The sequence below is a fragment of the Trichosurus vulpecula genome, chromosome 6 (genome assembly GCF_011100635.1).
Source record: "Trichosurus vulpecula isolate mTriVul1 chromosome 6, mTriVul1.pri, whole genome shotgun sequence".
Taxonomy (NCBI): domain Eukaryota; kingdom Metazoa; phylum Chordata; class Mammalia; order Diprotodontia; family Phalangeridae; genus Trichosurus; species Trichosurus vulpecula.
In genome coordinates, this window is record NC_050578.1 from 69,741,140 (window position 1) to 69,769,063 (window position 27,924).

A 27,924-nucleotide genomic window follows, 5' to 3' on the forward strand; every position below is an offset into this window, starting at 1 on the left:
ATGTTAAACTGTTCCAGCACTTTGGCATGTCCTCACAATTTGACAGAGGAGGAGTTAAAAAAAGGTTTGGACGATGATGGGAACCTGAAGCTTATTTTCTCGGTGGTTTTGGCTGTAATGATGATCCTGGTGATGTTTTCTCTGGGGTGCACTGTGGACATCAAGAAGTTATGGTCACATATCAGAAGACCCTGGGGGATTGCTGTAGGTCTACTATGCCAGTATGGGCTGATGCCTCTCCTAGCCTACCTCTTGGCCATTAGCTTCTCTTTGCCACCAATTCAAGCTGTCACAGTTCTCATCCTGGGTTGCAGCCCTGGTGGAACAATCTCTAACCTTTTCACCTACTGGGCTGATGGAGATATAGACCTCAGGTAAGGCTATATATAAGGTAGTGTTTTGATGCAAATTATTTAACTGGGAATTAGGATTAATTTCTACATGTAACATAACATATCTAATTTATGAGTATCGATCTTCTTTGTACGGTGACTTAGATCAGTGGGGTCAGACACACTGTCTGTGGCCCATATGGGGTCAGCAATATTCCCAAGTTTGGGCCTGAACCAGATTAAAATGCCATTGGAAAATATTTAACAAAATAAATAAAAATACAATGAAACAAATAATTATACATTTTGAAACTGTCAATATGCTGGCAGCAGGGATCTTCACATATGGAATAGTTGGCCCCATTTCTACTTGAATTTGACACTCCTGGTGTACAACTTACTCAAATACTAGTTCCAGTACTTACTAGCTGTGTGACTACAGGCCAACCTCCTAATATCTCTGAAATGGAATGATATTTCTTGCACTATTGATTTCAATAGAACTGTGTTGGAAAAAAGTAATTTGGATACCTTCAAGTAGTATTTAAATATGCTAGATTATTAAGTTCTCTTTTAGAACATTTGCATAGGTTTGTTTAGCTCAGGAGAGAAAGTATTAACATGAAGGCTTGAATTAAGGCACAAAATAGCCTTTCCTAGCATGGTCATATGTCATAATACTTTATTAGCCTCTGTTATTAAGTGAAGTTTGTATATACATGGGAGAGGAGGCAAAACTTCACTTTGTCTGGGCCACAGTGTCCAGCTCCAGAATTTCAGTGGCCAGTGAATCCTAGTACTATGAGCAAGGTGGGTGGAACAGACTCTCATCAGGCCCTCATTAAAAATGACTTAGCTCTCTTGTAAAACAGAAGTAAGTTTCTGGTTCCCAGTGTTGAACCAGGAAATGAAAATTTCATTTTTCATTTTAATTAATCTGAGCTAATATATCTGTATATGTCCAGGGGAACTAAAAAAAATTCTTTGAACCATCCCAATGACTCTCTTTTTTTTAATTGTACCTAAGTTTTTAATTAATATCTTTTGTTTTTACATTATTTTCATTTCGAAATATATCCCTCCCCCTTCTCTATCTAGAGAGCCATTCCTTAAAAGAAACAAAACAAAAGAAAGAGAACAAAAAGTAGGTCAGTAAACCTAAGTGACAGTAACTAAGTCTAACAGTAGATGTAGTATGTCACACCCAGAGCCCCCTAATTCTGCAAAGATAAGAGGAAGGTTCACATGCTTTGTTTTTTTATAATTTTCTTTTTTTTAAAATTAACAAGCATTTGTTTTCTTTCCTTCACATCTCTCCCTGCTTCTATCAACTGGAAAAAAAATAAAATAAAAACAAAACACTTGCAACAAATATGCATAGTGAAACAACAAATTCCCACGTTGGTCAAATCCAAAAATATATTTCTTTTATGGATCTCAAATCCCTCACCTCTCTGTCAGGAGGTGGATGACATGCTTCATTACTGGTTCTCTGGAGTCGTGGTTGACTGGTTCACTGATTGGTGTTAAGTCTCTCAAAATTGTTTTTACAACGCTGTTATTATTGACACGATTCTTTTATTTTCCCTCCACTTCATTCTGCACATCTGCTTTGTAAGTGGATAGGGGAGTTAAATGCTACATACATCTCAGTTACATTCCTGAAGTGATGATTCTTGAGTCATGTTTCCTATGCACTTTCAGTAATTCTTATCCCTTATTAAAGAAACTTTGTTAGGTCAAAGAGAAAATAATAGGCAAAATGACACGGGGCATGAAATTAAGACAAATATTCTGGGTTTTTGCTAGTGGCTTTTTTAAATATTGACTGTAAGCAACTGTTTTCAGGATAAGAAGTTATACAAACATTTACTTAAAAATATCTTGTACTAAAACCTGGAAAGACTTAAATGAACTGATGCATGGCGAAGTGAATAGAACCAAGAGAACATTGTACACAGTAGCAGCAATATTGTTCGATGAAGAACTTCATCTTTGATGAAGAACTTAGCTGTTCTCAGCAATACAGTGATCTAAGACAATCCCAAAGGATGAATGATGAAGTGTATCATCTGCCTCCAGAGAAAGAACTGATATTGATTGAATACAGACTGGAGCATGCTATTTTTCAATTTATTTCTTTTCTTTTATTCAAATCTTCTCGTACAAAATGACTAATATGGAAATGTTTTACATAATTGTACATGTATAACATATATATGATTGCTTACCATCTCAGGGAGGGGGTAGAGGAGGGAGAGATAGAATTGGGAATTCAAAACTTTAAATAAAATTAAAAATTGGGGAAAAAAGAATATCTTGGACTTCTAAAATATGCTTTCAAATTTACATACTGTTCCTCAAAAAGTTTTTTAAAAAATGTTTTGTTCTACAAATATCGAACTGTGTACTCATATACATACTGTTCATTTGAACTTTTTACTGGATTGGGGCAATCATTGCTAAATTTATTCTTTTTTTAATAAATAGTGTTTGTGATAATAAAAAAATCAGATCACTTGTAAAATGGTAGCTCAATACTGTTAATCACTGAGTGTTTGCTGAGTACCTACTGTGTTCTAGGTATATATATGTGTGTATATATATATATACGTATATATATACACATATATATTTCATCTGAAATTACAAATTTACCATAAAATGCTCATTTGAGGACTTTGAGAATGTCTGTTGTACAGTACTGGGTGATTTGGGGGCAAAATTTCAGGCTGAGAAGGAAGATCTCCTTGTACATACGTATTCCATGTGCCTAAGACTCCTCTCCTGCTGGCTTTCTGATCCTTCAGATTCCGGTTTCTGGTACTTAATCCAAAGATCTTCTTCCAGTTTTCTCTTCTATTAAGTACTACTAATAACTTTGAGAAACTGAGACTTTCTTCCTATGTGAGCAAGTTACTTGACCTCATCAGTAAAATGAGGAGGTTAGACCAGGTTCCCAACAACTCTGAATCTATGATACTAAGATCTTCAACTGTCATTTGCACCTCAGTGTAAATGAGTTACTCCCTTCTTTTAAAGATAATAGGTTTGGTGCTGGAAAGAGTGGAGAGAATGTGATGACACTGAGGTGGGAAAAATGGAAAGAGAAAAGGAGCATCCTCTGTGAGGGAGTGGGAAGGAAAGATGAGCAAAGAGAGAACCAAAAGGGTAGCTAAGGGCATTGACAATTCTTTGGTTATATGAAAAAACAAAAACAAACCCAACAACAAAACCCCCAAAAAACCAAACCAAAACAAAAAATACTTCTTGTATAACAGAAGAAGAAGAAGAACCCAATGGGTTCTAAAAGATTTATCCAATGCTTAGAGTTCTCATAAAATTAATAAATCAAGGTCCTGATTGCATTGATGAGTCTTGGATGTTAGCCAGAGGTAATCACCATTTGGCCAGATGTGTGAATGTGGCATGATTGATCAGTTACTAATGATAGATTGTGGATAGGCTTTCGCCATGTCAACCTAATGGACATACATGGTCATGTGGCAATGACCACTGGTTATCGGGGTGAGAACAACTCATATCTTAGTTAACTAGTAACCATCTAATATTATGTTTTACTAATTTTAGTTCAGCATGGTTGCTCTTTGACATATCATTGAGGGGATGATGAATATTCTTTAAAGTGTTACATGTGCTGAATGGTCACTCCTTATGTTATACTATAAATCTTGGGACTCCAATCTGTGGGAAAGTGTATTATTTATCATCTGTCCTTTGGGACCGAGATGGTCATGGCTTTCCATTTTAGTTCATATCCCTATTTTAGCATAATGCTGCCGAATTTCCCTATACCATTACTTTCCACTTATAGTTTGGGGACAATCATGACCCTTTTACTAGTACAAGTGTTGTCTTGTTGGAGTCATTTTGAACAAAAATTCCACTATGGTTAAACAATGTAGCCACCTGGTTGGCTGCATTCTCTGATGTTTATGCAATACTGGAATTTCTTGTCAGAGATATTAAGTAATCTCTGACTTCTCACGCTCTTCACAGAAGTTCATTGTGTAGTTTTTCTGTCTATGTTAATATTTATAACAGCTGGCACCACATTGGGATTATCCAATCTTATTTAATAATTTAAAAAGAATTTGAAATGCTCAAACTATTGATTTTATGAAAATTTCAGATTATGCCCATGCCATCGTTTTTGTGCCATTGGTCTAATTGAAAGCCTACGCAATGTCTCTCCCAAATTGTGATTCTTCCTGTTCAGTAAGTTTATTCTGCTCCTTGAACCAGAGAAGGAAGAAAATTTTGGGGGGTGCTGCCAATGTAGCTCCTTTGATCTGCTGGAAGTTAGAAATTTAAAAAGCATTGAATGGAGGTTGTGGGGGGAAGGTGGGATGGAAAACCAAGGTGTGTAGTCTTGTCAGGCTCAAGAATACATAGACACAGCCTTATTACTTGCACTCTAGCAGGCATTGGGAAAGTGGACACTCATGAATCCCCTCTTTCTTATTCTTTCCCTCTATCCAGTCATTTGGCCTTTGTAGTTACTATACTGTCATTCTCTGAGTGATCTGACTCTTTAAGGAAGTGTAATAATCATAATCATAATAATAGTAATAACTACTATTGTAAAATACTTTTTAAAAATAGAGGTCTAGCTGAAATTAAAACCCAGTCAGAATAGAATAAATTATCCATCATCCTCTCTGCTATCAGAGTTGTCCCAAAGATGCTTTGAGCTCCTGTCATGAGATGAGCCAGTAAATCCCAATACTTTCATTCAATTACAAAAGGCAGTTACTTTATCTATGGGTGTAGTAGTCCGCAGAAGGTTACATATTTTAAAAAAATAGTGGATGTTCTTGGCTGAGCCTGACTCAGGCCAGTCCCCTGGGAGTTTAGGTGGTCATTGGTCACTCAGTGAACAAAAGGGGTAAATCACTATAGTAAGAGAAGGGTGTTCAACAGGGATGAACACTGAGGACAATTCGAGTTGATTCAGCTGAGTGAAATTCCTTGCCTGAGTTGTCCATTGTGATCCACAAGCCAAGAATCAGGCACATCCTAGAGCTCCTTGTGGCTGCTTTCTATGTCCTGAGGATGGTCTTAATACATTCTAAGGACCAACTAGCCTCATCGGTATAGAGGTAGGGGTAAGGAGAGAATTCTTATCACAGTATGATATAGTGATTTATTACCGGATTGTTTCTATCTGAAATCCTTTGAAAAATACGAGAAAAATGAGGTGAATGATGATGATGATGTTTTTGAGGATGAGGATGATGATGATGAAAGACAGCATGTTGTACTAAGCTGGCCTTGGAATCCTAACCCTAATTTTTCCTAGATCTTGGACTTGTCCAGTTGATTTTTTTTTAAACACAAAGGATTTTACATTTATCCCCATTCAATTTTATCTCCTTAGATTTTGCCTGTCTTCCTAGTTTGCCAGGAAATTTCTTTGTTGTTCCCAATTCCATCATGTACTGTTAGCTTTCCTTCTTTCATGCCATATTTGCAATTTCATGAAAATTTCATAGATAACTCTGATCTGTGCCTTTATTCACCCAAATCACTGTTAACAGTGTTGAAAAGGATAGTATCAAGAAAGCAGCCATGTATCATGCCACTGCAGACCTCTTTCCAGATTTCATTACTTGTTTGTGTTTGTTTTTGTGGGGGGAAGGCAGGACAATTGGGGTTAAGTGACTTGCCCAAGGTCACACAGCTAGTGAGTGTGTCAAGTGTCTGAGGCCAGATTTGAACTCAGGTCCTCCTGACTCCAGGGCCGGTGCTCTACTCACTGAGTCACCTAGCTGCCCCTCATCTGTTGATTAAAATGCTATGGGCCTAACTGTGCATTCAAATTCTGGATTCACCTAGAATGAACTATCATCTTCCCCATATCTCAAATGAATTTTGTAGTGAAAGTGAAAACACTCCTCAAGTGCTTTGCTGGAATCCAGGGAAATCATGTTTATTGTATTTGCCTGGTTTGATTACCTGTCTGATTGGTTTCCAGTCTTTAATAAAAAAGGAAATGATTTTAGTCTACTCTGACTTGTTCCCAGAGTCATAACTAGCCATTTTGGTACCCGTGGGCAGTCACTGTTTTGTGGAAAGAGGAAGATAGAAACCTTGGAACACCTGCCTCTGCCCCTCATGCCTAAGGCTGCTTCTGAGGAGTCAGGAGTGGTGGGGTAGGACCCGTGAAGACATTCATTCCTCAGGGTGTGTATGTGTGCGAGGTGTGGAAGTGCTTAAGAATATACAACATATTTCAACTTCATTGTCAATCATACTGCATGGTCTGACGCCACGCAAACTATCATTTTTTCCCCTTTACTCCCCAAATCATACCTTCTATTACAGTGAAGTCGATTTTATAACTATCTCCTGAATACTTGATGTTTTCTCTCACCGACTTTCCTTTACTGATGTCATTTCTCCGATGTAGAATATCCTTTCTTCTTGTTTCTGTCTACCCAAAGTCAAGGTCCAGCTCAGGGCCTGTCTCCTCCTATGAAGCCTTACTTCATTACTCTAACCAATGCTAATCTCTTCCTTCTCTGAGCTTCTTATAGGTAGGCAGGATCATATTGTTAAATATTTGTTTCGTGAGTTAGTTGCATCCCCTCTAACTAAATTATAAGCCCCTTGAGGGCAGAGACCATGTCCTGTACTTTTGTACCCTCAACAGTACAGTTCTAGTCATGTAATGGTCATCCGTAATTGACCAGTTGATTGCTTAATGACAGAATCCAACTTCTAGAAACCTTTCCTAGACCACAAATAAAGCCTTCTGTCCACAATTTGTAACATTTAAAAGAACGTCAGGTAATTTACCCCATGTGGTCCACAAGAAAGTAGTTCATAAGTTAATTTAAGACTAAATTTTAATTTCCAATTTGCCCTCCTGAGCATCATTTTTATTTTACTTGCAGCATTAGTATGACAACTTGTTCCTCGGTAATTGCCATCGGAATGATGCCACTCTGCCTTTATCTCTACACTCGATCCTGGGATCTTGAACAGAATCTCACCGTGCCTTATCATACCATAGGTATTGTACTAAGCTTAGGAAGTAGATATCAGCTTTAAATAAATTTTATATTGATTTCTCTGGAGAATGGAAAAAGTCAAAGGACTAATGAAAAGACTAGGGTTAGTTTTGCCTATTTTAAATTTTAAATCACTGGACTGGAAAGTTTATTGGACAATTAATGTGTGATTTAATGAATCATCTATTATCTGGGTTAAAAAAAATGATCACAGTGTCAAATCCAAGTCAGATCTCAGCTTCCATAGCTTCATCTTCCATCATGCCCATTAGACTATAAGCTTACTTCTTGGGGATGGAATACAAAAGATCCATAATTGCTGACCCAAACCCTTCCTTCAGCCTTTCCTGTATCTTCTGTGGGCATGGCAATCCTATTAGTCACCCATGTTAGTAATCACAAGATCATCTCTGAATCTTTGGGTGACCTCACCTCCCGTATCACAGTGATCAAATCTTAGTGATTCTGTCTACTATTTGCATTTATCCCACAGATTTATAATGGTTACGATTACAGTTCAAGCCATCATTGCACCCCATCTGGATTAGTTGTTCCTTGTCTCCAGACACTTTCTCCCTTGACCAACTTTCACATGGATGCCAAAATAACCTTGTATATTATGACCACATCATCCCCCTGCTCAAAACTTCTCAGCCTGGCATTGAAGTTACTCCATAATCTGATTTTCACCTACCTTTCCAGACAAACTATATATTATTTCCCTTCACAAACTCTACATTCCAGCCAAAGTGGGTGAGGTTGCCATTTCATGTCTCACCTATGATATCATTGGTCGAACAACAACAAACGATGCATTCACCGGGCCTTCCATCCCCCATTCTTTATCTCTGACTTTCAGAATCCTTTCCTTTCTGTAAGATTTAAGCTCTGGTACTATATCCTTGGGGAAGCATTCTCTGATCTTCCTCGTTAATGCTCCCTCCCCCCTCAATTTACTTTGCATTTACTTATCTGTGTACTTGTTGCTTCCCCTTATAAATTCTCTGAAGTCTTTTTGCTTTTGAAATTGTACCTCATGTCTTGAATATAAAAGATGCTTAAAAAAAAGTCTGCAGAAGTGAATAACTTTTTTTTTCAAGGACAGACTTTTAAAGTTCACCTGTATTCTGCAATCATGGGATGATATTTCTTGATATCATCCATTCCCACCTCCAACTCCCACCCCCACACAGACTCTTTTTCTTTCTCTGTGATTATTCACTTATATCTCTTTTCTCCCTGCTGACCTCTCTGTGGAAGCAAGAGATGTGGTAGGGTTTTCTCCTCATTATTGTGTGATCATAGCTTTGGAACAAGTCATTGAAACCTTATCCCCTAGGCCCACTGAAACTTGTATCTTTAGGAGTTAAATAAACTATAAACCACTTAATATCTGGGACTGGTTTGATCCAAATCCTATAAGCCAGTCCAGTGCTATTTGTCTTGTATTCACTCCATAAATGTTTAATCATGTGGGTGGTTGTGGTTGATAAAGCTTTGGATCTGGAGAACTGAAAAGTGGAAAAAGTAACTTTAAAAATATGACTTAAAAATGTTCTTATCAGTTATCATGCAGTCCTAATGAGTGATCTAGACTTGCAATACAGTAGAAAGAGCCCTGGATTTAGAGACAGAAGACTAGAGTTCCAATATCAGCTCTGCAGCAAGGATAGTGGATTCCAATGGGTTCTTCAATCCCTTAAAAACTACACAGTAAATATGTTCATTTCCTTGATTATGCTGAAAGAAATTGCCTCTTAAAGATTTTTTGTTTATCTAGTTAAATAGATATTGAGGAAAGAGAAGTCAAGTTTTCAGAAATTGTTTGGTCTGATATATTTTCCATTTCTTCAGGAATTACTCTTTTATGCTTAATTGTACCTGTGGCTTTTGGCGTCTTTGTGAATTTCAAGTGGCCGAAACAATCTAAAATCATCCTAAGAGTAAGTTACCCCCTTTGTTGAGACTTGGAAGTCCTCAGTAAATGACACATGACAGAGATAAAGGAAAAATCATGGTATAGACCAGCTTTTTCATTAAAAGCCCCCAATCTTTTAACCTGCCAAAACAAAAATTTTTATTTGAACTGCAAACTTAACCAAAGTTCCCCACCCCGACCAAATAGGGAACTCTTCTTTGGTTTAATACTTAAATAAATATATTGAGGTATTGAACTGGAAAACTGAGGGAAACTTGGGAATTGATGGAATGCAAGAAGCCTAGATCAGCTCATTTATTTTTTTAAAAAATATTTATTTTTAGTTTTGAACATTCACTTTTATAAGATTTTGAGTTTTAAATTTTCTTTCCCTTCCCTCTCCCCAAGATGGTGTGCGAACTGATATAGACTATGCATGTACAATCATATCAGACATATTTCCAGATTAGTCACGCTGTAAAGAAAAATTAGAAAAAAAAAAGAACCAAGGGAAAAACCACGAGAAAGAAGAAACAAAACAAAAAAAAAAAAAGGAAGAAAACAGAATGCTTTGATCTGCATTCAGACTCCATAGTTCTTTCTCTGGATGTGGAGAGCATTTTCCATCATGAGTCTTTTGGAATTGTCTTATAGGTCAGCTCATTTAGCTCAAGCCTTCCTTAAGCCTGCCTATACAAAGATGGCATATCAATGCAAAAATTTTCTGGTGAATGCATGCAATACCTGAATTTCCCACCAGGTGGTGGTCTACTCAGGTGCTGGGTCCAGTAGATTTGTCACTTTCTCCCTGGTGCAAATGTGAGGTAGCTTTCTTAAAAGGTCCTTGTTGGCCAGTGTAGGGTGCAGGCTATAGACTATATAGTCTACTGTTTAGGAGTATGTACTATTTACTAGTACTATATACTACTACTATAGTCTATAGACACCTGGACTGCTCCCCCCACCCCCAAGCCTGAGACTTCAACAGTGACACTAGACCAGGGTGGAGAACCTGCAGCCTTGAGGCCACATGTAGCTTTGGAGGTCCTTGGGTGTGGCCTTTTGACTGAATCCAAGTTTTATAGAACAAATCCTTTTATTAAGAGTATTTATTCTGTGAAGTTTGGATTCAGTCAAAGGGCCCCACTTGAGGACCTAGAGGATTTGTTCTGTGAGGTTTGGATTCCATCAAAGGGTCGCACTTGAGGAATTAGAGGGCCACATGTGCCCTTGAGGCTGCAGGTTCCCCACCCCTGGCCTAGACCATTTGGATCAACTCTTGTTGGATGGGTCTAAAATGCAATCTAAGAGATGAAATGGAATATTACTTAGAATATTAAAATATAACACTTGAAGTCTGTACATAACATTCTTCCTTTCTAGTCCTGACTGCCTACATTTACAAATTCAGAAATTTAACAAATTGCATTCCTGTGACTTACAGTGCACAGTGTAAAGCAAAAAGGAAAAAGGTCAAACATTTCCATTGAAGATACCTGCCTACAACCATCTCTGAAGCCTCTTCCTGTTTGTCCTCCTAGATCTCTAGGTATGGCCAGAGGAGATTGCTGGCTACATATGCCTGCGGCTCATGGAAAAGAATACCGGAACAAGATATTTGCTCACAATCTCAGAATCGAAGGAGTCTAGGAGCAGCTGAAAGCAATTAGAGTATGCTCTCTTCCATCCGCTCACCAGCCCAGGGGATTTTAGAACAGCTGTCAGTTTTGCAAGACAAGATCTTTCTTCCCATTCCTATCCTTGTCTCTTCTCACCACCCTGCTCTGGCCTCTTGTTTCACTTTGTGGACACCTCGGCAATAGGGAAGGACCCTTCCTGGTCTTGGCGCTTTCCCCATCCACTGGCCACTTCCCTGATCTCTGTAGGCTACATGCAAGCCAAAATCTAAGGAAAGAGGCAAGAAGAGAGGAAGAAACACTGTTTTTCTTATAGCTGTTATTCTCTTTTTTGTACTTCTGGTGGTTTGTCTCCAATTCTGTAGAAACTTTCTGGGCTCTTGGTTCTTCAAGAACACATTATGGAAATGCCTGCTACAAACATAATATCAAAATGGTCTCCATACTAAACCTGACCAAATTGAAATTTCAGTTGGCTCAAGTGCCTGAAAAATACTCAATGCAGATTTTGAAGACTATCACAGGGACAATGTTAATATTCTGAATTTGCTGAGACAGATCCCCTTTGCTTCCATTTTACTCACTTCTATTCAAATGACATCTTTTTGTCCCCTAGGTTTAGGAGTGTGGTGGTTAAATGTCTAACAGCAGGGCTAGAGTCAGGGAGAGGAATGCATGCAAACATACTTTTAAGTTTAATCTGCATTATTAACACTTTCTTAAGCCTAGATAATTAACACAACTTCCAAGGAGTTAATGCTCAAACTGAAAATTTAACAACGAGGTCTTTCAAGCAGGATAGAGGGAACTGCATCGCACCCCTGGCTGGATGCCATACACAGAGACTCCTGCTACATGAAGAACTAGGTCTCTTACACTATTAGGAGATGAAGGAACCTGTGTATAGAGACAACATCTAATAGTTCCTATCACTGTTCACTGGGCTCTTGACTTGATCATTACCTTACTCCCAGGACTAGCTTTCTGTTGTTGTTCCAACTCTTTAGTGACCCCATTTGGATTCTTCTTGGCAAAGATACTGGAGTGGTTCCCATTTCCTTCTCCAGTTCATTTTATAGATGAGGGAATTAAGCCAAACAAAAATAAATGATTTGCACAGGGTCACACAGCTAATAAGAATCTGAGGTCATATTTGAACTCAGGTCTTCTTGATTCCAGGTGGGGAACTCTATCCACCACACCACCTAGTTACCTTATGCTCTAAGCATAGTCTCTAGCTCCCTATGTATTGATAAAACTGAAACAAGAGTGTTTTGGGAAAAGCAGAACCCCATGAAGTTCAGTGTTGTCTTTCATAACTATATCTAAGATGGCTCTGAATTTCATTTTAAAATAAAAATGTCTCCTCCACCAAGCTTTTGATTTACTTAACTGCCAACCTGGTTAGAAATCATCCAGAAAAGTTTCAGGCCATTGGCAACAGCACTGTGTAGCTATAGGATTTTGGATTTGGATTTGAGAGTTGTTCTGTTGAAGCTGGCCATAACTTGTAGGGTCATCTCGGTTTTCCTGCAGTAGTTCCTGGAGTTCTTCTGGCTGGGCATTTCTACCTTTCTGTTTCAGCCTTCATTGAACCTTTACCCCAGAGGCTGCTTGGAAATGTCTATTGGGCTGCTGACCCAGGGCTGACAACAACTGCAGATAAAGAAATTTAAGCACAGAGCATGACTTGCCAACAGTCACACAGCTAGTAACTGTCTGAAGCTGAATCTGAATTCAGGGTGGTTGTGAGGATCAAATGAGATAATGATTGAAAGAACTTTGCCAACCTCAAATCCCTGCATAAATGCCAGTTATTATTATTAGCCATATCTAGAAAAAATACATCTTCTGTGTTGTAAGTTCATCACTTCCCTCTCAGGAGAAGAGTGTGTGTTTTATCTTCATTCTTTTGGACTCATGGATTATTATTGCCTTTATCAGTTTTAAAGTGTTTTTTAAAGTTATTTTTCTCTATAATGTTGTAAATTCTTTTCCTAGTTCTGCTCACTTTGCTCTGCATCAGTTCATAAAGCTCTTCTCATTTTCTGCTGAAATTAGCCGTTTCATCATTTCTTGTGGTAAAATAACATTCCATTACATTCATATACTGCCATTTACTTATCTATTCCCCAATAAGAGAACACCCCTTGTAGTCTCCAATTTTTTGGCTTCAACAAAAGAGCTGCTTAAATATTTTGGCACATATAGATCCTTTTGTTCTTTCTTTGATTTTTGTGGTACACATACATAGCTGGATCAAGGGGCCCATATGCACAGTTTGATATTCTTCTAAGTATGGTTCTAAATTGTTTTCTAGAGTGGCTGAACAATTTCAAAGCTCCACGAACACTAGGCCAGGGTGCTTGTTTTCCCATAACTCCTAAACCATTCATCATTTTAGTCTTTGCTAGTCTGATAGGTGTAAAGTAGAACTTCAAAGTTTCTTGAGTTTGCATTTCTCTAATTATTAAGTATTTAAAACATTTTAAAAAATATGATTGTTGATAGCTTCTATTTCTTCCTATGAAAACTGCCTATTCAGGAGAACACTGAACACAGTAACAGTAATATTGTAATGATAATCAGTTATGAAACACTTAGCTACTCTGATCAATATAATGATCCATGACAATTCCAGAAGGCTCATGATGAGAAATCCTCTCCACCTCCAGAGAGAGAACAGATGGATTCTGAGTACAGATAAAAGCATATTCTTTTCCTTCTTCCTTTTTTTTGTACCATAGTTAATGTGGAAATATGTTTTACATGACTTCATATGTATAATGGGTATCATAATTCTTGTCTTCTTGATGGATGGAATGAGAGAGAAAATTTGAACTGAAAATACCACATCAGGAACAGGCCTCTGCTTTAAGGAAGGCTTAAGTCAAATCTTTCCTCTTTGTTGCCTTCACTCCCATTCATATGCTGCTAAATAGTTAAAGTCAAGAAATTGTGCTGACTCAGTCCAATAAAAATTTATATTATATACTCTCAAATGGGCCCTCACTGTAGCAAGGCAATTCTTTTACACTGCCCTAATTGATTCATTCTCCTACTCAGGAATTAGCAATTTCAAATATTTTCACATAAATCTCCCATTCCACTCCCCCTCCTCTTTGGATGAAGACCTTTACTCATATATCATTGAAAAAAATGATGCCATTTGTTTGGTGCTCTCTCATCTTCCTTCCTCATTACCTTACATCACTTAGTCATCTTCCCCATTATCTCTTCCTTCACCTTGTCTCTCAGGAACATGTCTCTTTTGCTAAGGCAAATCCCACTACACATATCCTTGATCACAACCGGTTTGGTTTACCCTCTCTGTTATCTCCATGCTCTCTCAACTCTTCAAATCTGCCCCTTTCTACTGGCTTCTTCCCAACTCCCTACAAATATGCCATGAATCTCCATCCTTAAAACACCCTCACTCAATCCTACCATACTTGCTACCATTCTCTTCCCTTTCTTGGGTAAACAACATGATAAAACCATCTACACTCAATGCCTTGTCCTTTCCTCCTTTTTCCTTTCACTCACTTCTAAACCTTCTCTGATCTGGCTTCCAGAGTCATTGTTTAACTGAAACTGGTTTCTCCAAAGTTACCAATGATCTTTTAACTGCTAAATCTAAAGGTCTTATCTTTCGTGACCTTTCTGCAACATCTAATACTGTTGATTATTCTTTTCTCTTGGACACCCTCTCCTTTCTAGATTTTTGTAACACTTGTCTCTCCTGATTCTCTTCCTACCTACCCAACTGACCATACCTTCTTAGTCTCTTTTGTTGGGTCTTCATCCTGTTGTTATTATTGTTTAGTTGTTTCAATCATGTCTGACTCTTTGTGACCCCATTTAGGATTTTCTTGGCAAAGATATTGGAGGGTTTGCCATTTCCTTCTTCAGCTCATTTTACAGATGAGGAAACTGAGGCAAACAGTATGAAGTGGCTTGGCCAGGGTCACACAGCTAGTAAAATATCTGAGGCCAGATTTGAACTCGGGAAGATGGGTCTTCCTGACTCCAGACCTGCCATTCTATACACTATGCCACCAAGCTACACACTATCTTTATCCTGGTCACATCTATTGATTATATATATTCCTCTAAAGTTCTGTCATGGGCCCTTTTCTCTTTTCACTCTATAATATCTTGCTTGGTGATTTCAGATTCCAAGAGTTTAATTATCATGTCTATATAGATGATTTCTAGATTTATTTATCCAGCCTTAGTCTGGAAGTAATAGAGCCATCGGAGTTTATTGATTAGGGAGAGGAAATGATCATTCTTGTACTTTAGGAAGATCACTTTGACAGCTTAGTGAAGGATGTACTGGAGTGGGGAGAGATTTGTGGCAGAGACCAACCATCAGGCTACTGTCATAATCTAGGCATAAGGTGATAAGTGTGGGCAGCTAGGTGGCATGTTGGATAGAGTGCTGGGCTGGAATGAGGTAGATTCAAGCTGTGTGACCATGGGCAAATCTCTTAACCCTGTTTGCCTCAGCTGTAAAATGAGCTGGAGAAGGAAACAGCCAACCACTCCAATATCTTTCTAGTTTTTTTGGGGGGGGGAAGGGGGAAGGCAGGGCAATTGGGATTAAGTGACTTGCCCAAGGTCACATAGCTAGTAAGTGTGTCAAGTGTCTGAGGTCAGATTTGGACTCAGGTCCTGACTCCAGGGCAGGTGCTCTACTCACTGTGCTGCCTAGCTGCCCTCCCCAATCTGATCTTTGCCAAGAAAACCCCAAGTGGGGTCACAAAGAGTCAGATACCACTGAAAGGACTGGATAACAATAACGAACTGATAGGTGCCTATGATAAGGTAGTGGCAGTGTCAGAGGAGAGAAGTGGGCATTAGATAGAGATGTAATGAAGGTAAAATCCATAGGCTTTTACAACAGATTGGATATGGAGTAGGGACCAGAGGAAGAGAGGAATAATATATTAAAATCATTCAAGATTGCTTGAATGAACAGAAACAACTTTGATGACTTTCTGATGATTGATATCCAACAAGGCACAAAATGAGGAAACATTTGCTTTCCAAAGGTGTTTGTTATTGTCACTGAGGACATCTAGCACTGAGCCAAAGGGATAGAGGGTTCCCCTGATTGTGAGTTCCTCTAAGATGCTCCTATTTGCAGATGATGTGATCCTGATCACATCAAGTCCTGGAACAATTTAGTGCCTCCTAAAGGAGATCCACTCAAAATCCAAAATCCTTTGGCCTATCAACATAAAAAAAGGGGGCCAAAGAAAGGCTATTGACCAGGCTCTGATAGGAAATTGGATGGACAACTTATAGGACAACTCATCTTGGAAAAATACTGTGGATGATGACTTCAGAGGACTAATGATGAAGCTTACTTCCCCACCTCTTGACAGGCAGGGGATGGTTTCAAGGTGCAGAAGGAGACATACATTTTTGGACATGGCCAATATGAAGAGTTGTTTTGTTGGACTATGCATGTTAGTTACAAAGATTCTGTTTTTCTTTCTTTTTTTTTAATGATTTGGGAGCGAGTTGGGGACAGCAGGGTTGTTGAGGAGAGTAGTGTTGTCAAAAAAAGAATAGGGTTATTGAATAACTAAAAATATACAGAAGTGAACAGAAGGAATTTCAGAAGGGAACACAGATGAGCAGGACAGACTTAAAAGTAACATTGAATTGATCACATATTTATGCAAACCTTGTTACAATAATTAATTTAAGTCAAGGAACAATATAATGGTGCATGTGACTCCCTCCTCTGATTCTTTAGATAATTTTTTTTTTTTTACAAAAAGTTATGAATGCAATCACAATTACTTTGAGCCCCCAGTCAGAACTGAGATGCCTGTGTAGCCAGTTCTTGGTATCTCCCTTCTCTGCCACAGATCAGTGTACCTTCTCTTTCTCTTTGCACAGGTTGCTCTGGGCTACTGGTTTTTTCTGAATCAGTTCTGTGTGATCCTGCTCTTTTCTTTGTGTGCCCAGACCCTCAGAATCTCCATCTGGTTTTGAGCCAGCTCTTCCTTTTTATATAAGTTCCTTAGGGCTTGAACAAATCTTTCATTGAAAGGATTTGATTGATTTGAGGAGGTATACAGGCCCTACTCACAACCCAGTTCTAATTGATGCAATTAAAAAACTCTCATCTAATAATGTTAATTACTTCTAAGTGGAATGGGATAATCAATGAAGGCCCACCCTTACACTTAAAAAGAAAAGCAAGGTATACCTAACAAAGATTCAATTTCACTGTCTTTACTATCTGCACTATTTGGTTTATGAAAATACTCATTTTATTTAGTGTTTGATAAATTCAGAATGAAAAAATTAAAAAAAAATGTTTAAAAAGAAAGATACTATGGATGGAAAATGATTAGGGCCCAGCCTGGAAGTGGAGGATGAGAGGGCATAAATAGGTGTGTGATATACACATATCATTGAGATCAAAGATTCATTGAAATTCCAAAGTATAGATTAGATTCCGCTTAAATCATGTGAGGAATCTAGTTTGTTTTGCAGTCTAAATAAAAATAATTTTAATTTGAAACCTAGCAAATTGGTTAAAAAATCAAGTTTAGTTTGTCTTTGGCATTTTGTCCAACCCTAAAAACTACACACCAGCCTTAAAGTTAGGAGGCCTTTTTCCTACCCATCCTGAACACATGTTTGAAGTTGAGACTATATCTGCTTTTATGGCCTGCAATCAAAGCAGTGTGGTAGAGGGGAAAGAAGGCTATACCTAGAATCAAGGTTCAAATCCTGGCTCTGTCATTTACTACCTGTGTGACCAAGAGCAAATTACTGCTCATTTCTAAATCTTGGTTGCCACTTACATAAAGAGAGTATTAGACTCAATGTTCTCTATAATCCTTAACAATGCTAAATCTATGCCAGATGATGAAAGCACTGCTTTGTTCGTGTTTACACATGTTCCTCAGCTTACTGCTCATAAAGTGGTTAGAGAATGAGGAGAGAAGGTGCCACAGGGAGGAAAAAGAGTTTGTTAGAGAGCTGGATCAGAAGGCAAACAAGAACCACGTTAGTTCATTTGGCCATTCATTTGACACAGGGAGGCAGTATCGGGGAGCTAAAAGCATGTGCTTAGGATCAGAGGAATTGGATTCTGAATACCAGCTCTTCCACTAGATTGCTATGTGAATGTCAGGCAGTCTTTTTAATTGTTCTGAGACTCATTTTTCTCAACTAGAACATGGAGATAATAAGACTTATATTTTGAGCTGTGCCTGATGCAGAGCACTTCCCTGGTGGTTTAGGTTCAATATTGGAACAAAATGAGACATTTATAGGTCATTCAGATTGTTCTTTGTTCTTCTTAAAGAGGACCAATGACATCATGAGGGTGGTGTCTTGACTTGCTCATGAATTGGATTTAAGTGAGACGTGCTGTGCAAAGTCATCAGCCTCACTCTCTCTTCGAGAATCGTCGGAGTCCAGTTGCAAGACATAGGTCAAGATGACTGGCAACGGCCCAGGATGCAGTTGGGAGACCTTGGCCTTTTTAAACTAAAGTTTTGCCCATGTCTCAGTTTGTCTGAGGCAATGCCCACTTGGTGATTAAAGGTTAGGTAAGAATGGAGACAAGAGATGGCCTAGTTTGCCATAACAAAAAATCAGTCTGGGAGGGGAAGACCCTCAGAGTTTCTGGCCACGACCAAAAACAATTTTTATTTACACTCACTCTGAGTCATCAAACTTATTATTGGCCATTCAATGAAACCCAGAGTGATTTGGGTTTAAAGGCATACACAAGTAGCTCTATTTGAATCACAATGGGCCTTTTCAAAGCCTGTTTTTCTAGACATGTATTTCAACTAATCATGAATGAAAACTGCAAGACAAAGAGCTAATTGTTCCAGCTTTTTGAAAAAAAAAAGATAAAATAAATAGGGAAGGAAAAAAAATCTAGCCCCCAAACCCTAAGATATCTTACAAAATATAAGCAACCAAAATTATATTCCTTTGGACAGAACATATAAGATTATGACTCCCCGTATGGACAGAGGGACCATATGGGTGAAGGAAGAAGAAAAAGAAGGAGGAGGAGGAAGAGGAGGAAAAGAAGGAGAAGAATTGCCTAACTTGAACTGGCAGGTTGGGTCCCCAGAGGGCATCTACTACTACTCAGAGATTGTTGTTCATCCTTCATTCTTGAAGAGGCCCAATGACATCATGAGGGTGGTGTCTTGACTTGCTCATGAATTGGATTTAAGTGAGGCAGAGCTGTGCAAAGTTATCAGCCTCACTCTTTCCTCTAGAATCATCTGGAGTCCAGTGGCAAGACAAAAGTCAAGATGACTGGTGATCGCGCCTAGGTCATTCAACAGTTAAACAAAGAGTTTGCTTAGCAAAAGGAGAAGAATATTGATAAGGATAGGCATTGAGAGACAAGTAAGTTGAATTAGCTGAGTGAAGCTCCTGTCAGAGAGTCTCTCCAGCTACTCATGGCTTATCTGCACTCAGGCAATGAGGAAGTAACATCAACAACCTGAGCCTTGAGTCAACCAAGTTTCCATGAAGGTCTCACTATGTTTTCAAGAGGAACTAGCGTACCCTGCATGGGGAAGGTAGGGCTATTGCTCCTACCACTACCTGCATTATTTATCTTTTAGGGTTGCTATGAGGAAAGTGCTTTGTTAACCTTAAGGTGTTACATAAATGTGAGATAGCATCATTTAAGTGTGTTCATAGAATCAATATCTTATCTTTTCCCATTCTTAATATTGCCATTTCTTTCAGGGAGGCAGAGAAGTAACATGGTATAGCCAAAAGAACATTGCATTCATAGTGAGAAGAAACTCCCCTGTTCTATGAAGTCCTGGGTCACTTCCATGGCTCTTGTGGGCTCTCACCGAAGGACTTGGCTGTTTGGGATAGACACAGTCATCCCTTGGAATTTGTGATGTCAGTAGAAGGAAAGGGCCAGAGGAAGGATGTGGAAACTGTAGACCTCTCAAACTTATGAGGTTTCCTCCAAGGCTGAAAATGTCTACCTCTTAAACCATGTTTGGTTACCTAGATCCAAGGAGAGAAATACTCATCAGAAAAGGCAAAGGTCCAAGTCCAAGTTTAGAATCACACAGGCAGTGCATGTGCTCGCTGACATGTAAGAACAGCTACTATTGTAGCTAGAGGGGATAGGAGCCCCCTCTCCTCTTCTCCAGGGTGAGAGGGAGAGATACAAATTTGATAAGACAGGTTGACAGAGAGAGACACAGACATAAAGAGACACACTGCAGAGATAGAGAAACAGAGAGACACACACAGAGTCAAAGTCATAGTCGGTGACAGTTCTATGCCATACGCATTTTGTTGCTGCTGTTTGTTCTTTGTTCTCAAAGAGGACCATGGCATCAGAGAGGTGATGTCTTGACTTTCAAGTGAATTGGATTTAAGTGAGGAAAGGCTGTGCAAAGTCACCAGCCTCACTTGCACCCTTGGAGCCATCTAGGTGCAGTGGCCAGATGTGGATCAGGATGAGTGGAGATGGCCCAGCATGTTAAGGTCTTTAACAGGTCTCGGTTTGACTGAGGACACATTTTGTAAGCAAAGAAAGAGAGCAGTTGCTATCTTCCTTCCCCTTTAACTTTTGTTAGCTTAGTGGCCAGCCCTCTTTTGAGGCATCTAACTCTCCCTGCTGACCACACAGGGATTCTGTGTCATCCCAAAGTTGCAATTTCTTCATCACTGAGCCAGAACCAAAAGAGTCCACTTGAAGTGGTCCAGTTCCATAGATCAGGGCTTATCTGTTTACCCTCATTACAGTATATTAGCTGTTTGAGGAGGATGAGCTATAAGATGGAAAAATTTCAGTGAAGGAATCATGATAGCAATAGAGTGGAGGGAAAAGTGTGAAGATGCTGGGTCAGGGTTGGTATGTCCTAGAACAACAGAGTTTTATGAGATGGTGCTGAGGGAGAGGAAATACCAAATATGAATTCGGACTACTTAAAAATTTTGTCTAGATTCACCCCTATCCAAAATTGGGGGGATATATTAAGGCAAACACTACTTTCTAATTTTCTGACCAACTTCTATCTTCCCTCGCAACTAATATCTATTTACTTTTAGAGTGTTATTACGTTGATTAACTGTGTTTTGTTGCAAAGTGATCTCATTATTTACGTTCTGTTTTGTTTTTCCCTTTTCCTTTGTTTTTAGGTTGGGAGCATTGCTGGGGTGGCCCTCTTGCTGGTGGTCATGGTAGCTGGTGGAATATTAATGAAAGGATCTTTGAATTCAGATATTCCCTTCCTGGTCGTCACTTTCATGTTTCCCTTATTGGGACATGTCTTTGGTTTCCTTTTGGCTCTTCTTACCCACCAGCCTTGGGAGAGGTAATCTTTGCTAAGTGTGACCCTATCTCTTAGATAGCTTATGCGTTCTATTACTAGTTTGTGGATAGATATTTGTGCCAACCTGGATATGTGAAGAGGTGATTCAAGTGGTGGAACAATGTGAAGCAGACTAAGTGTCCTGCATAAGGATCAGGGGGACATTTCCATTAATTATTTAATTAGAGAAAGTTAAGTATCAGACTTGAGGAACCATTTTGTTCAAATTTCAAACTTGATCTACCAACCTGGCCTGAGCTGGATCTGGCTCATTACAATTGGTGACAATCCAGCAGAACTGAAAAGTAATGAAATGACCTGGGTCAACAGTTAACAAATCAATGTTTACTTAGAACGTTTACACACACACACACACACACACACACACACGTATGTATGTATGTATACATATATATATATACACATATATGTATTAGATAGATTCAAGGGTGCTAAAGACGAGTATGACTATAGCAGGGTAATTTTCCTAATTTCTGAAATTATTTATATGACAGACTTATATCCCACTTTATACTTTTTTTAGAAGTATGATAAATTATTAAAGTTTAAAAAAAATAGAATATTTAACAAGGCTATAGCACTTTATTCAACTCCTCTTCATTTGGCAGGGTGGGGTCAAATCTGAAGGGTCCTATCTCCATTTGGATTGCTCTCAGGTGACTGGGAAGCCACAACCTTTTGAGTCTGTAAAGTTTCAGGGACAACTTTGTCTTTTAGAGAAAGAACTAGCCTAATCTATGTGGAGGAGTACCCTGGTACCCTATCTTATATCGGTGTCTGATACCTTGTGTATCAGCATATATGTGACCAACAAATATGTGTCAAAAATGGGATTCAAACCCAGGTCTCTGTTGACTTCAAGTATAGCATTACATGGTCATGATCATTTCATAGATGACAGAGCTATACATAACGATGATAACGATGATGATGATGATGATGATGGTGATGGTAATGGTGATGGATTATAGACTAGTGGTATCAAAGAAATTAAGGTTGTTCTGAAGAAAACCAGACTAAAACAAGTAAAATTTAAAATAAAAATGTTTACACACATGATCCACCATTTATCATGACACTCAAAAATCAACCATAAATTACCATGAGTCAAGCACTGTACTAAGTGCTGCGGACACAAAAGTGGAACAGTTCCTGCCCTCAAAGAACTTACATTCTATGGGAAAGACCATCATGCACATCAATGAAGGAATTAAAAGGCAATTATTATGCGCAAAGCACTGTGCTAAGGGCTGTGGATATAGTTAGAAAAGATAGTCCCTGTTCTCAAGGAGTGCACATTTTAAAAGACACAGGCAAGAGTTCAGCTATCTGTGTTTTATGTTGAACCTTTCGATGTTGCTTGCACTTTGGGAGTGAAAGCTTGCTTTTTTTTTTACAGCCTTCAGTAGGTGTGGCTAATGGGGAGGTGGGGGCTATAGGACACATAGGTCACATCTTCACAAGGGTTGATTATTTGGAAGAAGGCTGGATGTAGGGTTGGGGGAGGAACTGGGCTGGAAGGAGGGCTGGCCATCTCCAGGGCTTTGCTATTCTTGAGGCCCTTAGGAGCAGAGTCCTGGACTGGCTCCTTCTGGATCTGAGAGGAGGTGGTAGTTCAAGTTGCCTGGGATGTACTGCATCTGCTCTCTCCCTCAGTGGGCCTGCCTATTTTAGTATAAGGTAATTTTGAGGCAGGGAGCATTAGCATCTGTTAGGATCAGGAAATGTCTTATGCAGGAGATGGCATTTATGCTTAGCTCTGAGGTGGAGATGAGGCTATGAGAATATATTTAAGGAATGGGGGTGTCTTGTGCAAAGGACCGAGATAACAGATGGGCTGTCATGTTTAAGGAGCAGCAAATAAGCCATTTTGGTCAGAATATAGAATGCAAGACGGGAAATAATACATACCGTATCTGGAGATCTATTCTGGAGACAGATTTCAGAGGCAAAGAGAGGCATTTCTATTTATCCACAGAAGAATATGGTCAGATCTGACTTTAGGATTAGCAGCTATATTTGGATTACATGGATTGGATGAAGATGGATTTGAAAAGGGAGAAATTTGGCTCTTACAATGGTCCAGGGGAGGGTCTGAAGTAGGGTTCAAAGTAAAAAGAGGTTAGTAAAAAGAAGGGGAGGAATGTGAGATGTGTCATGGGGGTAGAAATGACTAACTGGCAGCTAGGTGGCATGGTGCCCTTCCTGGAGTCACTAAGGCACATTTTCCTGAGTTCAAATCTAGCCTCAGACACTTATTAGCTGTGTGACCCGGGGCAAGTCACTTAACCCTGTTTACCTCAGTTTCCTTATCTGTAAAATGAGCTGGAGAAGGAAGTGGCAAACCACTCCAGTTTCTCTGCCAAGAAAACCCCAAGTGGGGTCAGGAAGAGTCAGACATGACTGAATAACAACAATTGGATATGGGGTGAAGAAGCGTGGGAAATCAAGGATTACATGGAAATTGGCATCTGGGTGGTTGGAAGGTGTCAGAAGCAGAAATTCAATGCAGGTATTCCTTACTCCAAACACGGCCCTCTATCCGCTATGCTGTGTTGTCTCTTATAAACAATCTATTCTTGTTGACAGAATTTGACTTAGATCGTATTTTCATTGGCAGGTGTAGGACCATTTCAATGGAAACAGGAGCTCAGAATGTACAAATGTGTTCCACTATGCTTCAGTTATCTTTCAGTTCCGAACAAGTGGCCCAGGTATTTACCTTCCCTTTGAACTATGGATTTTTCCAGACGCTGAATGGATTTTTCATTATTTCAGGTTGGTGCACCCTAAGAATAACACTTATAAATTTTTAATACTTGGATTGGGATGGGAAGAGGCAGATGCCATTTTACTTCTTTTTTTTTTTAAAACTTTGACTTTTTTTGATCATCTAACTATATAGGTCTTTTTATATTTCAGTTAGCTTTTTAAAATTTTATTTTTAATTTATGGAATAAAACAAGCATTTCCATAACATATTACAATAAAAAAGATAGTTGTACATGAAACTGTAAGTCTGCTATGCACAATTTGCTTTCCTTTCAAATATACAATGAAATTGCAGAGTAGGTCAGAAATTTTCAGGCTCTCCAGATTCCCTCCACAAACAGACAGAAAACTGCCACAAAATGAACACAGGGAAGCAAAAATAAAGGGGTAAAGCAGTTGTCCTCCTAAGACATCTCGAGAGGACCTCAGAGAAGATGTCAGAGGCTGAGGTTTGGTCTGAGTGAGGTGTGAACTCCTCCAGGTCACTCCACTGAACCAACAAACAGTAGGCCCTGAGGGAAGCAGACTAGGCCTCAAAAAATTTCATCTCATGAACTTTGAAAAAAAGTGGACATTTTACTACTTTGTTTGCATAATTTCAACTTGTTTTACAGAGTGGTCATACTAATTCACAGATCCACCAACAATGCATTAGTGTAGTTACAATCAGTCTTTCGTCCTACTGCAAACATATAAACACCATTCAAAGAATCAGAGGATTAAAGATTTAAATCTAGAAGGGCCATTGGATCAGAGATCACACAACATGACAATTTTATTTTTTTTTAAAGTTTAATATGCATTTTTGGGTAAATTTTTTAAAACTTAAATACAAAATGAGAAAAGATAAAAAAAAATTGCCATGTACACAGCAGACCATGAGAGAGTATTCAATTTAAAACACTAAATTTCCATTTCAAGGAAACCTATATAATAAATACTACACATTGTTTTCAAAGCTGCCCAGCTTTTCTTTTCTTCCTTGTTGGTTTTTTTTCCTCTCCTGTGCACTTTTTACTTCCCCCTCTCCATCCCCCCATCTCCCTAAAGAAGGCTACAATTAAGCATGGATCTATATACATACACATACAGACATCTATAAAAATATGCATATGTGCACATAGAAACATATGTAATACAGTACTATGCTTATTTCCATCCATCATCTGCTTCTCTGAAGATGAATAGAATTTTTCTTCACAAGTCCAAGTCTTTCCATGTTTTTCTAAATCAACCAGATCATCATTTCCTATACCACAGCAATATGCCAATGTAATCATATCTTATCTGAGAGATTGTCTATGAAAGTTTTTTCCCAATTTTCTGCATTCCTTCTATTCTTAGCTATAGGTTTTATTTATACAAGAAAATTTTAATTTAAAATAATAGAAATTATGCTTCATACACTTCAACAATGCTCTCACCCTATAATATAGTTTAAGGTCTGATACTGCTGAATCTACTTCCTTTACACCTTTTTTCCCCTTGCTTTTTTGATGTTTCTGAACTTTTGTTATTTTTTTCTAACAATAAAACAACATTTTAGTAATTTAATTGAGATGACATTGAAGAAAGAGATTGGTTAGGTAAAATGGTCATTTAAAAATTATATTGGCTTTTCCTAACCATGAGCAATAAATATTATTTCAATTATTTAGAACTGAGCTTATTTGTATAAAAAGTGTTTTATGTTTATGTTCATATAGTTCCTGTGTCTGTTTTGGCAAGGTATATGCTCAGGTATTTCATAGTGTTCAGGCATTTTAAATGGTCTAAAATTATATTGAATAGTATTGCTGACATATAGTGTAGTTTCTCTGTTTTTCACTTTTGATTAAGTCTATTTTAACTTTAACATGATTACTATCCCTGCTTTTTTTACATACTAAATTCTATTCCTGCCTTTATTTTATCTTTGTGTATATCTCTCATTTTTATAATGTTTCCTGAAAGCAACATATTGTTGAATTCAAATTTTTAATCTGCTATACATTTCCATTTTATGGGTAAATTTGTCCCATTCACATGCTAAGCTACAATTATTTGTTGTGTATTTTCCTCCTTCCTATTTTTCCTCACTATTCTCACTCTCTTCCTATCCCCTCTTCACTCCTCTGCTTTACTGCTACCCGCTACCTTTCCTTCCTATTCTTCAACCTACCCACCCCTCTAAGAGTCCCTCCCTTATCCTCTCCCCCTACCCTATCCCCTCGCCCTCTTATTTCTTTCTGAATTTAGAAGATTTTTATACCTTTCTGGATATAGATGTCATTCCCTCTTTACTCCATACCCTCCAGATTTAGAGAGCCCAAAATTTTCTGACCTACTCCGCCATCTTCCCAGAAGCTTTTCTTCAGGAACTTTTACATCACAGCCTCAAGAATTTTCATTTTACTTCTTTTCATGAGGGCCTGAACATATCTTAATATTACTTAGCTGGCTTACCAGAAGGGACTGTGCTCATGGGTCACACTTTCCCTCCTTTCAAGCATTAACTTTAACAGCACCTTGGTGTACTTCCAGTCTGATATTTCTGGGGAAAGCAAAAAACATAAAACAGGTTCTTTAGAACAAGGTTTATAGGTAGATAAGCAAGCCAATTGATGAGAAGATTAAAAGTATAAGCATATGCACCTCAAACAAACCAAGGTACTTTCAGAAGTTATGTTTCAGGCTCCATTATTTAGAGTTTCCCATGAGTAACTATTAAGTAAGTAGAGTAATAATAGGGAGTTAGGAGGGGGGACAAGGATTTTATTTGAACATTGTCAAAGGAGATGAGCAATTTACATTAAAATAGACTTTTTGGGGTTGTGTCTCTCCAAGAACACTGGCCCTCATGATCTGATTTCAAATACCAGCTGATTTCACAAGGTTCCTGCAAAGAATCAGACTCTCAGACAATCAATAGTAAAATAATTCATGAATGCCAAGTGCTCTATAAAGGCATATTAGAGACTTGCCCATAGAACAGAACTGGCCCAAGAAATTGCGGAGAAATACATACGATTAATCTTGTTGGTCATCCAATTTATTTATCCAATTAGCATGTAACTGGTCCCTATAACTCTGTTCAGGTAAATTGGATTGGGTTATTATCGGTGGAGTAATAGTAAGAATATAATGTTAAATAAGAAAAATCATAGCAGAATGAAACTCACATTAGTTTCCAGTGTTCTTATGTTGGTTTTTGGTTTTGTCCAGGCTCTTTTGCTCATGTGACAAATGACTCTTGGCTTTGAATAAAACAAACTTAAAACTGTAGAATCATACATACATACGTACATACATATATATGTATATAGAGAACTGGAAGGGATCTTAGAAGCCATCAAATCCAAACCCCTCATTTTACAAAAGACTAAACAGTCCCAGAGAGGTTCAGTCATTTGCCCAAGGTCACACAGCCAAGAAACGGCTGTGCTAGAATTGGAAGTCCTGAAGGTCTTTCTGACTCCAAGTCCAGTGATCCTGCTCTACCATTCTTAGGAGGTTGTTTTAAACTCCGCTTTCTTTATTAGTATTCTCCCTCCTCTTCCTTCGCTACAGGTTTATTTTTAAAATCCAAAACCCTGAATTGCAATTAGTTGACTGCAATAAAAATAATTTTATTATTATCCCTATCAAATGACTTATAGCTGTCATGTATTTGTCTTCCCTGAAGTTTATCAGACATACAAGAGACTCTGTAAGAAAAAGCATGAAGAAAAGGACCATGATTGCAACGAAGTCTCCGGACTGAAGGAAAGAGCTGCCAGGAGTGAGGCCACTTCTTTTCTGGAAAGGGACGAGGAGGCCAATGGGACCCCACAGTGGTCAGTACAACAGGCCTCAGTGGAGCATTATGCCGAGTAA

At 38.5% G+C, this 27,924-nt stretch overlaps 1 protein-coding gene across 1 annotated transcript; it reads left to right on the forward strand.

Moving 5' to 3' along the window:
* Positions 1-27,924, forward strand: SLC10A6 (solute carrier family 10 member 6). Its single transcript, XM_036764962.1, has 6 exons — positions 1-374; positions 7,253-7,371; positions 9,224-9,312; positions 21,104-21,279; positions 23,918-24,075; positions 27,734-27,924. The coding sequence occupies exons 1-6, from the start codon at positions 1-3 to the stop codon at positions 27,922-27,924; spliced, it is 1,107 nt and encodes a 368-aa protein (XP_036620857.1).

Coding starts and splice junctions, on each gene's coding strand:
- SLC10A6 (XM_036764962.1), top strand. CDS start 1: ATGTTAAACTGTTCCAGCACTTTGGCATGTCCTCACAATTTGACAGAG. Junction 375..7,252: donor GATGGAGATATAGACCTCAG/GTAAGGCTATAT, acceptor TTTTACTTGCAG/CATTAGTATGACAACTTGTT. Junction 24,076..27,733: donor TGGATTTTTCATTATTTCAG/GTTGGTGCACCC, acceptor TCTTCCCTGAAG/TTTATCAGACATACAAGAGA.